Here is a 16,205-nt window from a genome sequence, read left to right as displayed (position 1 = left end):
TTTCTTTTATTTCTTGAAAGGGTAGTACTCATTTCTATGTATGTATGTATGTATGTTTGTTGGTTTGTATGATTTTATGCTTGTAGATTCTTACAGTACAGTGAGTAATTGTGTTCGTACAACTACCGTTATATATATTTTTTATATATATGTATGTATGTACATACTATGTATGTACTTGGAGAATTGTTTGTGTACGTTGTTGGAACCCATTGTATTTATATAAATATGCATGTTCGTTTGTATGTTTGTATTGCGATTGTGAAAAATACGCAATTTCATATTAATTTTTACATATTAAATCCTTTTACGAGTCTACATATGTATTTACATACTTTTATGAGGCGCCTGGTGTCCTTTCGGTGTGGGTGTACATATGTGAAATGAAAATTTCAAATTTTGCTTTTGATGTCCTGTTATGCGACTGCACATACATACATATGCACATGCACATACATATATACATATGTGTGAGTGTGAGTCTGTGAAGTATTGCGAATTCTATATATAATAATTTGTTTTTTTTTTTTGGTTTTTTTTGTGTTTTTAATATACGTTTTTCATGTGTTTTGTTACCCCCTTCTTCATTGGTCTGTGTCTTTTTGTTTGATTTCCTTTAGAAAATTATAAATTCAGCTGCACTTGTTCTTGTTATTTGGTTATTTTTGCTTAATTGCTTACTTTTATTGTATTTTTTGCTTTTGTTTTTGTAATCAAAAATGTTGTTCTTGCTACCGATCCTTTATATATAATAAATTATTGCTTTAAAAATTGCAATTAAAAATTAATTTCACATCTTTTGCTTGCCGCTTTCTAAGTATGTGTCCTATGCTCAACTGTTGTTGTTGTAATTTGTTTTATTTTCATTTTTCTTTTGTCTTTTGTTTTTCGCACTGCTTTTATTTTTGCTTCTTGCTTGTAGTCATACTCATAAAAATAATAGATTTCATCTATTTCTTGCATTTTTGTTTGTTTTGCTTTTGTTTTTGTTTTTGGTTTTCGGTTTGCTTTTGTAAAAAATGTAAAGTAGGTCTGTATCTCTTTAACATACTGATATCTGAAGGCGTAAAATATTCGTTTGAAATCAACTTTGAATTTGAGTTGTTAATCCTCTCCTATCTTGTTTAGATTTTGTCCTGTTCTTCTTCTTCTTCTACATTTCGATTGCTTCTTAATGCTAAATTTAATTTAATATTTTTTGTTCTGTTTTTTTTTGTTTTTAATTTTCTTCATACAAAATAAATATGTACTTAATTTTTTCGGTGATTTATTTTACTCGAAGTTTATGTATGCACGAGTATGTTTGTATGTATGTATGTATGGCTTGGCTATGCTATAAATCTTATTGCAGTTATGTATATATACAGCGGTTATACTAATTTACATTTATGTATGTATGTATGTATGTATGCTTGTAGAATGTGCGTGAGAATTTTTTTCGGTATTTTATTGTTGTTATGACTATGCGTGTGACGCATTAGGGTTGTTCGAAAGTTGCAATGGTGCGATTTTTTTGATAAATTACTTTCAGAAATAATGAAAACTGAATACAAACGTAATAAGCAACTGAAATCCTACATTACCATATGAGCTCTACCGTCTAATGTAGTCTATTCGGTTGCGCGCCAAAATGTATGCTATGACATCTGTAATAGACACTGTATACGTGTTGTCTTTAGTTACTTCATAGTAAAACGGTAAAAAAAAATTTCTTGTTATATTTTGGTTGCAAAAAATATTTAAATATTTGATTTCAAATAATATTAAAAAAAAAGTTTTAAACAAAATTTTTAAAATGTTTTTTTTTTTTTAATTACTTTAATAATTTCAAACTCTGTGTGCAATGGACACCTGATAACTTCTATAATAAGCTTTAGAATGAAAATATACGGCTTAATGGCGTTGCACAAAATTCGAAGTTAATTTCGAAAAAGATATTTAGCGTTCAATCAACATAAAAATCAATGAAATTAGTTAATAAACGGTTTAATGCATTTAAATATAACTGGTTCCAATATATATGTATGTATATTTTTTAAATTGCTTACAGAAATCAATACAATGGTGAACTTTGTTGTAAAAAAAACACTTTTTTTAAATTAATAAATTTCATCAAGCTTGAATTCATTTTATTCGAAACTTTTTTTAAATTCGAAGTTAATTTCGAAAAATATATTTAACGTTGAAACAACACAAAAATCATTGAAATTAATAAATAAACGGTTTGCTGCATTTAAAAGTAACTGGTTTCAATATATTATCATATTTTTTAAATTGCTTAGCAATTGGGGAACTTTATTTACATTCATGTCCATAACTCAATCTTATTTATTCGAAATTTTATTTTTTAAAACTCGAAATTAAATAACATTTAATACACATAATTTTATCTATTTTTCATAGTTAAAATGAAAAAAAATCGAAGTTAATTTCGAAAAAAATACTTAGCGTTGAATCAACATAAAAATCATTGAAATTAATAAATAAACAGTTGAATGCTTTTGAATGTAACTGGTGCCAATATACATACATGTACAAATACATATACAATGTATGTATGTATGTACATATGTAAATACTTTTAAATTGGTTACAAAAATCAATACGATAAGGAACTTTGTTGAAAAAAATTAATTTTTTTAAATTAATAAATTTCATCAAGCTTGAATCCATCTTATTCGAATTTTTTTTTAATTCGAAATTAATTATTATTTAGTTTCCGTGCTAAAAATAACCTCAATTCTTATTAAATTTAGTGTATTTTTCCAGTAGCAAAGAAAAATCTAATTATTTTTGTTCTCAAAATTTGAGAAATATATAATATACATATATGTACATAATTGCATAAAATAAATATAAATTTCTATTTGAAATTAGCCAAAGTTATCATTTTTAGGTAGTTGGATTTTTAGGTATTTGAAAAAAATTTTAAAATTCTAAATTATCAAATCTTCAGTGTATTTTTTCAGTAGCAATGAAAATTCTAATTATTATTGTTTTTAAAATTTGAGAAAAGTATGTAATGTATGTACATAATGTAAATATAAATTTTTTTTGAGTAGCTGAAAAAAAATTTTTTGGAATTTGAAAATAATTATAATACAATTTCCTTTATTTTTGAAAAACTTAGTTCAGTTGCAAGAAAATTTCAATTTTTTTTCCAAAAGTAGAAAAAGTATATAAAAAAATATTGTTCATACATAAATATGTATATGTATGTACATTTTTACATACATATATGTATATGTGTATAAATTTATAGTTGAAGTGAATAAATGTTATTTTTGAAAAAAAAATTCGAAATACAAACTGATTCAAAATATTTCGCCATTTTTTAAATTCCGCAAAATTTTTAAACAAAAAATTAATTCAAATATGTATATTTAAAAATTTTAAATAGAAATGAACATATGTACATATATACATATGTATGTATGTATATATAAGAGCTGCATGAATGTATACACATATGCATGTATAAATATATATGTACATACATACATATATCCTTTTATATTTGAATCTCCTAATTTTTTAGTTTAACCCTTTTCGAAATTACATTATTTAAGCGCTACTGCTAACGAAATTAAGTTACATCTTTTAGGCGCACTTCTTTTTAACGTTATCTGAGTTAAATCTTCAATGGACAGTAAGTAATAAGAAAACTAAATTTCTTATATGAGGCTTAAAAAATTAATATTATCCAAAAAAAAATATACATATGTATGTATATTGGGCTTAATAGACGTTAAAGACAATGTAAAACGCAATTTCGAAAATCTTATGACTAACCATAAAATTAAAAATACAAGTCAAAATATTATTTAATGCAATATGCATTAAAATAATAATAAATTAAAAAAAATAATAAAAATTTTTTAAATACTGCTAAAAATAGAAACTGAAATAAAAAACATCTTCTGAAAAAAATTGTGTTATTTTAAATGATAACAGTCTTTGGACTTCAAAATTTATTGACGAAACCTTTTGTAAGTAATGTATATGCGAAAATATAGTACATACATTCGATGAACTTTTTATTTTATTTTTATAAATTTACATACACATCTCTTATTTGTTGTTTAGCAGGTGGTTGTTCATTTTGTTGTTGTTGTTAGGGAGCACTCCTATTCTATGTCTTTAGTTGCTAGTCATGTGTATTTGAATTTGTTTGCATCCTTTTGTTGATTTGTTTGTTTTTGCTTTTGTTTTTGTCTTTTGTTTCTTGTGTTTTTGCTTATTATTTTTATTTACTCATTTGGTTTTGGCAACAATCTTGTTTTCTCTCTCGCAAAATATTGTTAAATTGTATTTCTTTTTATTTTGAATGGTTTTTGTTGTTGTTGTTTTATTACTGTTAATGTTACCATTTGAAATTTCAGTTACTCTACATATTTATTACTTAGTCTGTGCACCTATTTTTATTTGCTCTTATTTTTTATTATTTACTTCTTCGTGTGTGTGTAGTTCATTTACTTTTACGTTTCGATTCGGTTCGCATTGCTGATATAATATATAAAGAAAATTAGAATTATATATATATATGTATGTATATATATACTATTTGTTTTTTGCTTTTTTTTTATTGCATTTACGAGTAAGTAATAATTAGTTTTAGTAAGTTGTAATCAGTTCTATTGATGTGGCTCTGGCTCATGTTATGTATGTATAAATGTATAGTTCGTATTGCTAGGCTAATTTTAGGTTTAGTCACTTTTCCACTGCTTCGCTTTTCCTTTTTTTATAGCTTGATCGCTTTTGTGACACTGTCATCTGTATGTATGTATGTCTGATGTCTGTATGTCATACATCAAGTGTACGTCAATTGCAGTAATCGGTAAGAAATGCAGTAGATGCAATGAAATGTTAAATTACAAATGGTTTAGTGTTATACACGCTGCCACACACACACACACACACACAGCACTGTTGACTGCTGCACAGGCATACATTGATCAGTTGCAGATTCAGATTCAGTATTGCATACGTTAGTTGTCGGTTTGTCAGCGTAAACAAAAATAACGGACAGCACAACGTTAAGGTCAGTTGACAGCTGTCACATACAGGCGGATTTGTTGGCAAATATAAAAATATAAACAGCTTACAAATGACGATTTTCATTATGTGCATAACGCTTTTTTTTGCATGTATGTATGTGGGTGTATGTGTAAACAAAAGTGAAAAAAGAGAATTAGAATTTTGCAAAATAAAAACAGTATCCAATTTTTATTTGTGTGTATTTTTCCTTTTGCTAAGCTTAAGTTAAACTTAAAAGTTATATCTGTGTATTAGAAACTAAAGCAAATAAATACAGGCAATTACATATTTGAATAAAATGAACAAACTTAGCAAGTCTAGCTGCAAAACAACGCCGCTGGATTGATGTGTTTACATTTGTTGCGCAACTGTCAAACTCAAAAATATTTATAAGTAACTATACTTGTAATTAACGTCAGAGGCGCTACAGAAATTTTGTTTGTTGTTGTTGTTGTTTTTGTTGCTGTTGAAAATGTGAGGCGTCGACGTATGTATGTGCGCATGCGTATATTCGAAGCTAACGTACGCCTCTTCTAGACACGCAGTATTTCACATGCTTTCTTATAGCAAATCGCTATCCAATCGGGCTGTGTCGCGCCCCATTGTATTTGATTCACTTCGCCTTCGGCGGCTGTGTACGCTAATATCGGATCTTCAATCGCCCGCGGCATTTGTTGAATATCCCAGATCAGTGCTTGGTGATCATCACCGGCAGTGCATATGTGACAGGAACTGTCGGAAAAACCAATTAGTATGCATTTTCCAATTGGATTGCTGTTTGTCACAATAAAAAAAAACAACAACAAAAATTACCTGTGCGGCGCCCACGCAATACCGTTAACGCACGCTCTATGATTGCTCAGTCTTGCAACTGGTGTACAAGGAACACGAACATCTAAAATAATAACCTCACATGAATCCATCGCCACTGTGGCCAAATAATTTGGGTCCTGTTTATTCCATGCTAAACGTAGTAAAGCCGTATGCGTTGGATCCTAATCACAATAATTGAAATAAATTAAAGTTATAAGCAAAAACAAAAATATGTACTGCCACTTACCTCATAAATAATGGTCGAATGTTCTAAATGTCGCAGATCAAACATTCGTACGGAGCCGTCGGCGCCCACCGATGCGAACATGTCGCGTCCACCGCCGGCGCGCGAAAAGGCTATGTCGTAGACTTCTTTGTCGTGCGCAATCAACTGTGTTTTAACATGTCCAGATACATAGACTCGTCCATGGGGTTGCCCTGTTTCTAGACCCCAGATTGTGCACGTCGTATCGATGGATGAGGTACCAACTAAATTCGGGTCTACTTCATTCCAGTCAAAAGATGTCAGTGGTGCGCAGAAATCACTATTTTTGTTGTTATTAAGTATACATTCTAGTCGTGTGTCGGGTTCACCAGCACGCCAAACGCGCAAGTAGTCACCTGCAATTCAAAAATTATATGTTAATAATGGTTACATAACAAATATGTCGGAGTTTAGTATATTACCGCTGGTTGCTAGTAAGTCAGGATAGATTCCCTTGGAATCTGGTATCCACATAATTTTCGTCGTGGGGTATGGATGGTCGAAAGTGCTGTGGAATAAATAAGAAATGTATTTATATATAAATAAAATGCAATATCTTCCCAAATACCTCTTAGCACTGAATTCGCTGGTATCTTCATCGAGGCTGATAATTTGCACCTTGTTGTTGTACTCCTCTATAAAACTACCTAACGCCAAACGGAAGCGTTTGTCGGGACGAACACTCCAATTCATTGAATATAGCGGCCATGGCGCTAAGTACTTGTAGATTTCTTTTCTTTTGCTGGCGGTTGATGACATAACTACAAGTGAAAGTAAAATTTGTGAGTTCTTAAAAAAGGGATTAATATAAATTTTAATATTTTAAAAATTTTTAGGTATTACAAAAATATTAACATAGTTCTAGACATATTAAAAAAAAATGTTGCATATGTTGTGTTTGAAGCTTACTACAGCGATGGGGTGGCAACTTAATATGTTAGCAACTTAATATCGCATTAATATTAGTTGAAATATTATTCAAGATAATTTTTAATCGAATTTTTTTTTACTAAATTAAACCTTTTTAATATTGTTTGGCAAACAAACCAAAGCAACATCTGCATGTGGCAAAGAACTTTCAGCGGTCAATGGCACTTAGTGCGTCAATAAATCAACAAAGAAGTAAAAATAATACAAATGACTTTCAATTGCTACATATGCAAGCAATATTTACCTAATACCACATATCAATATCCGTACATATGTACATGCATATGTGCATAGTTGTAAATAAGGAAGTACTCATATGTTTGTAGACTTACCTTAGCCTTTTGTTTATATACTGGTATATATGTGAAACGTATTAATTGTGAAAAATCGAAGAGATTCCTTAAAATTAACACAATCTAAATAAAACAAATCTTGAAAATGAAAACGCAAAATTAACGAAATCACTCAGCTAAAAACGACCGATGCACACTAAAAACCCGGTCTCCGGTAATATTTTCACACCATTTTAGCTTTGTTCCTTAATTTGGCTGCCGTCTGATCTGACGCCCGTACGCTTTGATTTCACGTTCCGATTATGGAAAAAAATGCGTTTTGCTTGCTTAGAGCAAGATTTTCAAACTGTTGTAATGCAAAATATGCAACACTTTATATTTGAATCATTGATTCACTTTTGACAAACACTCGAATATTTAAATAATTTGTTTTAACTTCGTAGTAACAAAATTAATCCGTCTTCGCAGACGACAAAAAAGTGTATATAACAACGCGCTATTCTGACACTTTCTTTACTTATGTACAACTTGAGCGAGTGTTTGTGCGGTGCTGCCAGCTCGTGTGCTATATTAAATCGTTGTAATAAAGGTTAACAAAAGTGTTGTTGTGAATTTTATTTTAATAAATTTATAAACATATTTTAAAGAAGTTGTCTTAAAAATAAATAATATTTTTATAAACATACTAAATGATGTTCTCTAACGAAAATATTAAAATAGAAATTGTTTTTCAAAGTGTGGTTGTTGAAATCATGGAAATGAACTTATTATATAATTATGAATCAAAAATGTTTGAATATAGTACTTGATACTTTATTTTACTGCTTTTAAATCTTTGAGGAATAAATATTTTCAAATAAAATTATTTTAAACTTTTCAATCAATTTCATTTCATTACTGTACTACATACAACCTTGCTTTCAACATTTGAATCTATTGTGAATGGTTCATGTTAATGCAGAAGAACAAGAAAATAATTAGAAATTTTTAATATTTGTAAAAAATAAAACCGTAACAATTAGAAATAAATAAAAAATGTAATAGAAATCAATATTTATTAAGAGCACAACATGGTTTAAACAGGCGGTTATTTTATCGTTGCTTATGCGCAACATATTTGTGTTAGTGGCAATGTGGCACGCTGCTCACGGACATATATCGCGAATTCCGTTTCCGATTTCCCAATCAGTAATTTAAGTGCTTATATGTATTTGTAGTTAAGAGGGACTTTTAGTGAATTGTGCGTGTGAATTCTATATCTGAACAAAATAACAATACTTTAGAGTCTCTATATTCGTTCTACCAAGGACAACAGCATTTCGATCGGTTATGGAAGTAAATATGCAAGACGGTCGGATTTTTTTTTTATAAATAAGTGAGTACATATATATTATACCATGGCATACTAATATAATAAACAAATTAAATATTTCTTTACTACTTTTTACAAATATGTATATGACATGAATGTTTTGGTATATATAAATATAATTTTTAAATATAGTGTATATACATTTATATTATAATTAGCAAATTTAAGCTTCAGCTAATTTTGGTATAATTTTCTTATAAATCTCAATTCCACGTAAATATGTATCTGCCCTTATAAACTCATCGTGATCGTGCAACAACACTGGAGTATGGTTCATCGGTGAGAAACCCAAAGCCGGAATGCCAACTTCTCTTATATAACGACTATCGGTGCCGCCAGCAAAAATTTGCTTAGATATTTTTAAGCCCCTGGTATAAATTGCATTAGTTTTTTTAAATATAAGTAATTATTATTAATTTCACTTAAACTTACAACTCGTTGGTAGCACTTTCAAACGCCACCCAAAAAGGATTAGTTTTATCGGTCGCTGTTGGGTTGACACGTGGACGTTTTTGCTCATACTCAAGCTCAATTCCACCACCTACATCGTTGCACCATTGATGAACCTTTGTAGTGCGTAGAAAAGTAGAGAGCATGATATTGCAAATATTTTTAAATAACTTTTAGTTACTTTACCTTCTTTTCAAATTCCACTTGATCCACATCAATCGCCAAACGCACATCGAAGCAGACCATCAGCAAGGGCGGCACAACATTGCTTTGTACTCCACCGCCAGCACGCGTTAAGTTAATTGTGGTCACATCACCAATAGTTAATTCCGGATTATTTTCCAACTTGCGTAGCTCCTGTGCGCGCATAGACATCATTTTGTTGACAATATAATTAAGTTTCTCGCCCGCTGTGTTCTTCAAGAGCAACGAACCATGGCCAGCTGTGCCGGAAATCTGAAAATATATACCTAAGAGAATATATTATATTAGAACTTTGCCTAATTCTTGTGGTAACTGTAAAGAAGTGCTCACTACTTACGCCATACACTGCGCTCCGCATAGAAAACGGGTAGCACTTCGGTGGGCGATGCCAGACCTTCGTCTAGTGAGAATCCGATATTCAGATTTTTGAATGCTGCGGTATGCACGAAGGGGCGCATGCCATATCGCCCACCCATTTCCTCATCTATAGAAAGTAGGGAGTGAATTTATTTGTTTTTTCTTCTTTATAGTTGATTTAAAAGTTTTGAGTATATTTTTAGAACTTGTTAATGGAAATAAAATATAACTATTTTTCTTAGAATATATGAGTAAAGTGTAAACGGAAAATTAGAAAAAAATATTAAAGATAACAGTTGAAACATTAAAGTTTAGAAAAATTACATTAGGGGTGTCCAAATATTGTTGGTTTTGCATATAAAAATTAAATTATCCATTAATTATGTTCATTAGATGTCTGTTTATCGTAATTAACTTAACAAAAAAAAAAAGAAAAATTGTAAGTAGTCACAACAACAACAATACACTTAGCAGTGTAAATTGAAAAATACATATTTGTCAGCCAGCTATAAAATCTCTTACTGAGTAGACACATACATATGTATGTATGTAGTCTTCGGTAGTATAAATATATGTATGCATGTGCATGCCATACGAAAAACAATAAGCTATTTTATATAGAAATATACTACAATAATAAGCCGAATGTTTTGTATTTTGCTCTGTAAATAATACAATCACAAATGGGAGCAAAACAGTTTTTTTTAATTATACATACATAATTTGTTTAAAATTTGTATGATATACTAATCTTATTACAACCTGCTCAGGAGAATGAGCTGAGTCATATGCGAACTACTCCCGATTTTTTATCATTAAGAAGCTTTTTCAGAGCCTTGTTTATTTGTCGGAACTGATAATACCGATATCGGACAACTATAGCATATAGCTGTCATACACACTGACCGATCAAACTCAAGTCCTTGTATGAAAAACTTTTTTATTTGTTAAGCTATCTTCACAAAACTTGGCAGAGATTATTATCCTAAAGATTGCTACAACCTTCGAAAAAATTATTCAGATCGAACAACTATAGCATGTAGCTGTCATACAAACTGACCGATCAAACTCAATTCCTTGTATGAAAAACTTTTTTATTTGGTAAGCTATCTTCACAAAACTAGGCAGAGATTATTATCCTAAAGATTGCTACAACCTTCGAAAAAATTATTCAAATCGAACAACTATAGCATATAGCTGTCATACACACTGACCGATCAAACTCAAGTCCTTGAATGAAAAACTTTTTTTATTTGATAAGCTATATTCACAAAATTTTGCAGAGATTATCCAGATCGGATCAACAACTATAGCATGTAGCTGTCCTACAAACTGACCGATCAAACTCAAGTCTTTGTATGACAAACTGTTTTATTTGGTAAGCTATCTTCACGAAATTAGGCATGAATTATTGTTCAAAGCATCGCCTCAATCTCCAAATATATTCCGCAGATCGGACCATTATAGCATATAGCTGCCATACAAACTGGCCGTTCGAAATCAACATACACATTTTTTATACTCTTTCAAGGTATAAAAAATGCACCTGCGAGGGGTATTATAGCTTCGTTGCAGCTGAAGATAACTTTTCTTGTTTTTTCCAAATTCAGTGATATAAAAAAAACAGCTGCTGTTGTCAAATTTCATGAGAATATCTACCACGTAATCTACAAAATGTTCTTCATATGAAAAACTCTTACGAAACACCCTCTATATGTACGTCTATTGCGCGCTAACTAAGGAGGAAATGTTGTAGATTTAGATCCAGCAGATTAGCCAATGAAAACAAATGGCTAGCTGTCATCTAAGTAGTTAGTCTATTTACTATGCTCTCATGGAATCACTTCTAATTGATATTTTCTACTCTCCCACACACTTGCGCATACATACATACACACCCACCTGCGATAAACGATATGTGAATGGTGCGTTTGAATTTCGCTCCGCTCCGCTTGAGAGCACGAATCGCGCCCAGATATTGCATGCCCACACATTTCATATCTTGTGTGCCGCGTGCAAATATTCGTCCTTCATCATCGATCTCAGCGCCGAACGGCGGGTGCGTCCAATTCTCCGCAAATACTGGCACAACATCCATGTGTGAGTGTAAAAAGATCGCCGGCAAGCCCGGCTCCTTGCCTTGCCATGTCAATATCACCGCAGGATTCTGTTCGTTAACGGGATAATGCACTTGTAAGGGCAAATCGAGCAGTTTGGCTTGTGCTCTCAAAAATGCCACGCATGGCTCTGGAAAAGCAAAAGCATATAGTGATATTAAGCAAGAAATAGTATATTTGAAATGTACCGTAATTGGGATCTGGATGTACACTTGGTATGCGTAGATATTCTTGAAAATATTGTATCTCCTCATTGGCCTCCCAATCTGTTTTCGTCGACATGTTTTTGTTTTGCTTTAGAACAGCGTTCAACACTGAGACTCAACAATGTACTGAACACAATTTCCAACAACGATCCAGCGTTTCAATTTATTGAAACAGAATTTACATCAATTTGTCTTTTTCTATTATACCCAGTGGTGTGTTGATGTTTGTTTGGTAGTGAACTCATTTCGTTTAAGTACAAAGTGTTACTAGTTGGTAACTAGTTGAAGTGCGTTTTCCGAAAGTGATAATTCTATGAAGTTTGAAGAGTGCTATTGGTATTTGTTTTATAAAAACTTAAATTTTTTTAAAGAACTCGATAAACCTTTGCACTCAGAAACTATAAACTTATAAATAGGCGCTCAGAATTTTCAAAAAAAAATAGATTTTTTTTTAATTTTATTTTTTTAACTATATTTAAGAATACACACAGAAAATTTCATATCGTTTCGGTAAATATTTTCGAAGTTACACCCAAATTTGAAAAGGTGTTTCCGAGTGCTTGGAAGTACAAGGCCAAACTTTAAACAAGTTTTTCTGAACATGGTGTTTTCAAAGTCGGTGACCAAAATTACTCGAACAAACAAACCGATATATCTTTTTAAGTAATTAAACGAAGTTTTTTTCTCACGGAAAAATATTTTTTTATAAACAATTTAAGGCTAAAATTTTTGTCACAAAAATGTTTTTTTTTTGTTTTTGAAAAATCGCCATTTTGTCCAAAAATGTTATTTTGCTTATTCCTTCGATTTGCTTTACTAGATTTAACATTACCTTAATGAAATCTATTTGGTTTTTTAATTTCAGAGACTCCAGTTCAGAGATATAGTGGTCACCGCAAAACGTTTTTGAAAGGAGGTCCCTGAGATCAGCTGTAGTTCCTTTCCAAGTAAATATGTTTAATAATACTAAGTCCTAAAATACAGTAAAGAGATACCATAATATATGAAGAAATTTTTGGAAAATTCGCTCTTTTTGGCCATCTAACTGTCGCCCCTGAATATATTTCTGTCATAATAAAATTTTTTCTGCCACAAAACTATACAAAAATCTAGCAGCTGTTCGCTAGCTAAATATATTATCAAGTATCCTAATTCCTTAGGAGCTGAAATACCCTTAAGAGTTGTACGACAAGTATATGCTAGTATGGGTAAAAATTCGCTTGATGCTCTTAAAAATAGGTGCTTAGACACCTCTACGAAAACTACAAATTTTTACTGCTTTTTCTAGTTTAAATCGCTAAGAACTTGAAAGAGTATATATATTTATGAATTTCAAAAACGTCGTAGCAAAGTCTTCTTATTCTTCTCATCACTGGGATTTCTAAGCACACTAATTTTACAACTGCCAGCTAGCTTGTACGTATATGTATTCAAAGCACCCTGTAAGAAAGATCTATGAAGCTAAAATTTTTACAGGAAAAAAGTAAAAAAGACTTTTCTAGTGTTTTATAGAAGAAAAACAACTGATTTCATTTTCGTTTTATTTCGGGCTTCGAATTGTCAGTTTATTTGAATGAAGTATGTAAAGAAGGAGTGTGTGAATATTTTGGTTATATGCTAGACGTTATATCCACCAGCAAGCCAGTAGTTATTTTTTAAGAGAATGTTTTATCGCTATATTATTGGTATAATGTTCGAAGGACTAGACAATATTTTGATTTTTACAATATGGCGGCTTCCTGAAAGAAGATATTGTATTTTGTGAAGAATTTACGCTTCAGAGTTGCTTAAAAAAATCGATTTTTTGAAATTCACAAGTGAATATAACCCTTTAAATAACTATAAGTCCAATAATCATCGAAAATAGTCAATTACTTCATTTGACGTCTAGTTTAAAAACTATTCCTGCGGATATGGCAACAATACCTAAAACTATAAACTCTATCTAATAAATTTACTATAAATTATATCAAAAACACACTTGATTAAAACTTATTTTCCGTTCCACAAGTCCATTACTTCCCTACGGGGTCTGTCACCGTGCACTTATCACTTCTATACATATGTACATGGGTAGGTGAGACTAACTGCCACAACGACTGAATACAAATAGAACAATTTCAACAAGTTGTGTTTGATCAACGGATTTACTTAGTTAATTTATTTAAATTTATGTGCCCCTTATTTACTACTACAACTACAACTTTAGATAGCTACCTCACAACCTCTCGTGCAACTGGTTGGTTCAGTTTTTGTGGTTTTCGAATTGAATAACGTGGCACGTATAATTTTCCACTGGTGCATGTATTGGTTCAAAATAAAATAAAATATCTAAATAAAATTACTCAGCAGTTTCTTCAGATTGTAGAGATTATCTGATAACGCATTTAAGGCAAGTGATAACACTTGCTTTTTATCCGAATGAAACTGTTTAAAGGCATGTTGATTCGCACTTGTTCGCTATGTTGCAATATAATACTATATAATATATAATATAATACAAATAATAATAACAGTTTATTTTATGTAATGTGAGTTTTTGCTAGAGAAATACGGACAACATCTAAGACCTGCCTAGTTAGTTAAAGTAATATTTAGAAAAGACAAATAAGGAGCACGTCAAGCAAAGTCATAGACCAATCTGAACACCGTCGGGTTCAAGTAACCCGCCGAGGACTATCAACTCGGCACCATTTCTCGAAATTACTTCAGCAAAATTTCAGGCTGCTACAACCAATAACCAATCTGAACAAAATGATTTGTTGTTATTTTCAGTTCGTCAAAACTTGGAGAGTGGCGAATCGATCAAAAGCTGGCATAAATCACAATATTTTAGCATAATCAAATCTAACAATTCTGAGGCGAAGAACTCATAGTTGACCTAAAATAACGAGATGATTATTATATTATTCAGAGTTGATCAATGCTATTTAACCCAAGTTTGTTATTCCATATGTGGCAATGGAGAAAGAAAGGCTTCAGCATTTTATTCGGAAATCTGATTCAAAATCATCCAAGTACAATAACAGAACGACAGCCACATTCCAAAAAGAAGAAGTTACTGCTTTATCAAGATATTGCACCGAGTCTCAAACCAATAAAAACAGTACCAAAATTGCACGAATTGAGTTTGAAATCGATTCCGACTCTTTTCGATACGCAGAACTTAGGAAAATGCTCGCTGGAAAGAAATTGAATGATCATGAAAAAGTAGTCGTCGAGCCTGAGGCTTATTTTTAGCAAAAAAATACATTTCTTCAAATTAATATGAAATTATCATCTGTTATCAGTATTCATTGTGACAAAAAGTGCCTGGAAATTGTACATAAAACTCAAAATATGTAATTCTTCATCAATATTTATTTTGTAGCCTTCAGAATGCTGGTGTAAAGAGACCTGTTTACGGTACTCTTTTTGAAAAAAAAAATCAGCTTTATCGGGACGAGTCGAGCAAGAACGTGTTTTATACCCAAAATATCCACCAAAATCATTCGAACGGACTTATGAGAGTTGTCGAGATGTTTTCAACGATCTCTCGACCGTCTTTGAAGGAAAAGTGATGGTGGTTTGAGCACTACACCTCTTAACTACAACACAAAAAATCCTACGTGTTAGGAAACTTTTACTATCATTTACGGTTTTAGCCAAAAACAGCCTTTAACATCAAAATAGCAACAGTACTGTGAACTATTGTAATTTAAATTTTCTCACATCAATAATTTACTGTAAAATTACGAATTTAAAAATAAATTATTAATTTATTACACTTTGATTGCAAAACAAAAGAGAATTGCTCTTAAAAATTAAATTTTGAAATTTTATTCAACAGAGAGTAAAACACTCGTTTTATTTATGAAAGCGATAATGCTCTCTCCATCTCTCCTATTTTTCACGTCGCTTTTGGCGTGCGCTGAGCAGTAAATGTTTACAGGTGGCTGTTGTTTTTGCTTCTGCTCAATATATTGAATGCCGGTTTGCATTTTCTCAACAAAACAAAAACAAAAAATAATAATAATAGTGATAAAAACAAAAACAATGGTGAAATAAATATGTTAAATGCATTGTAATGTTTGCTTTTAATTTGAGAAGAAAGGTGGCAGCTGTGTATATGTATATCTTTGTATATACGCATATATACATACATAATTAGCAAAGAATTAT

At 31.0% G+C, this 16,205-nt stretch overlaps 3 protein-coding genes across 3 annotated transcripts in view; all 3 read right to left on the bottom strand.

The window, feature by feature from the left end:
- Nucleotides 1-5,218: 5,218 nt before the first annotated feature.
- Nucleotides 5,219-7,833, bottom strand: LOC126758629 (DDB1- and CUL4-associated factor 7). Its single transcript, XM_050472975.1, has 6 exons — nt 7,378-7,833; nt 6,684-6,876; nt 6,538-6,623; nt 6,098-6,471; nt 5,851-6,032; nt 5,219-5,769 (listed from the first exon to the last, which is right to left on the bottom strand). The coding sequence occupies exons 2-6, from the start codon at nt 6,872-6,874 to the stop codon at nt 5,571-5,573; spliced, it is 1,032 nt and encodes a 343-aa protein (XP_050328932.1). The 5' UTR covers nt 6,875-6,876; nt 7,378-7,833; the 3' UTR covers nt 5,219-5,570.
- A 973-nt stretch (nt 7,834-8,806) lies between these two features.
- LOC126758679 (aminoacylase-1B) lies at nt 8,807-12,186 on the bottom strand. Its single transcript, XM_050473028.1, has 6 exons — nt 12,027-12,186; nt 11,624-11,968; nt 9,702-9,848; nt 9,347-9,630; nt 9,143-9,276; nt 8,807-9,078 (listed from the first exon to the last, which is right to left on the bottom strand). The coding sequence occupies exons 1-6, from the start codon at nt 12,118-12,120 to the stop codon at nt 8,874-8,876; spliced, it is 1,209 nt and encodes a 402-aa protein (XP_050328985.1). The 5' UTR covers nt 12,121-12,186; the 3' UTR covers nt 8,807-8,873.
- A 1,410-nt stretch (nt 12,187-13,596) lies between these two features.
- LOC126760622 (stomatin-like) overlaps nt 13,597-16,205 on the bottom strand; it is a 32,577-nt gene continuing 29,968 nt past the window's right edge. Inside the window, exon 6 of the mRNA XM_050476397.1 lies at nt 13,597-13,783. The gene's annotated coding sequence lies outside the window, so the exon portion shown is untranslated. The remainder of the gene's footprint in view (nt 13,784-16,205) is intronic.

The sequence above is a fragment of the Bactrocera neohumeralis genome, chromosome 5 (genome assembly GCF_024586455.1).
Source record: "Bactrocera neohumeralis isolate Rockhampton chromosome 5, APGP_CSIRO_Bneo_wtdbg2-racon-allhic-juicebox.fasta_v2, whole genome shotgun sequence".
NCBI classification, from domain to species: domain Eukaryota; kingdom Metazoa; phylum Arthropoda; class Insecta; order Diptera; family Tephritidae; genus Bactrocera; species Bactrocera neohumeralis.
The sequence above is the reverse complement of the archived record's forward strand: the minus strand, read 5'-3'. Positions and strand labels throughout refer to the sequence as shown.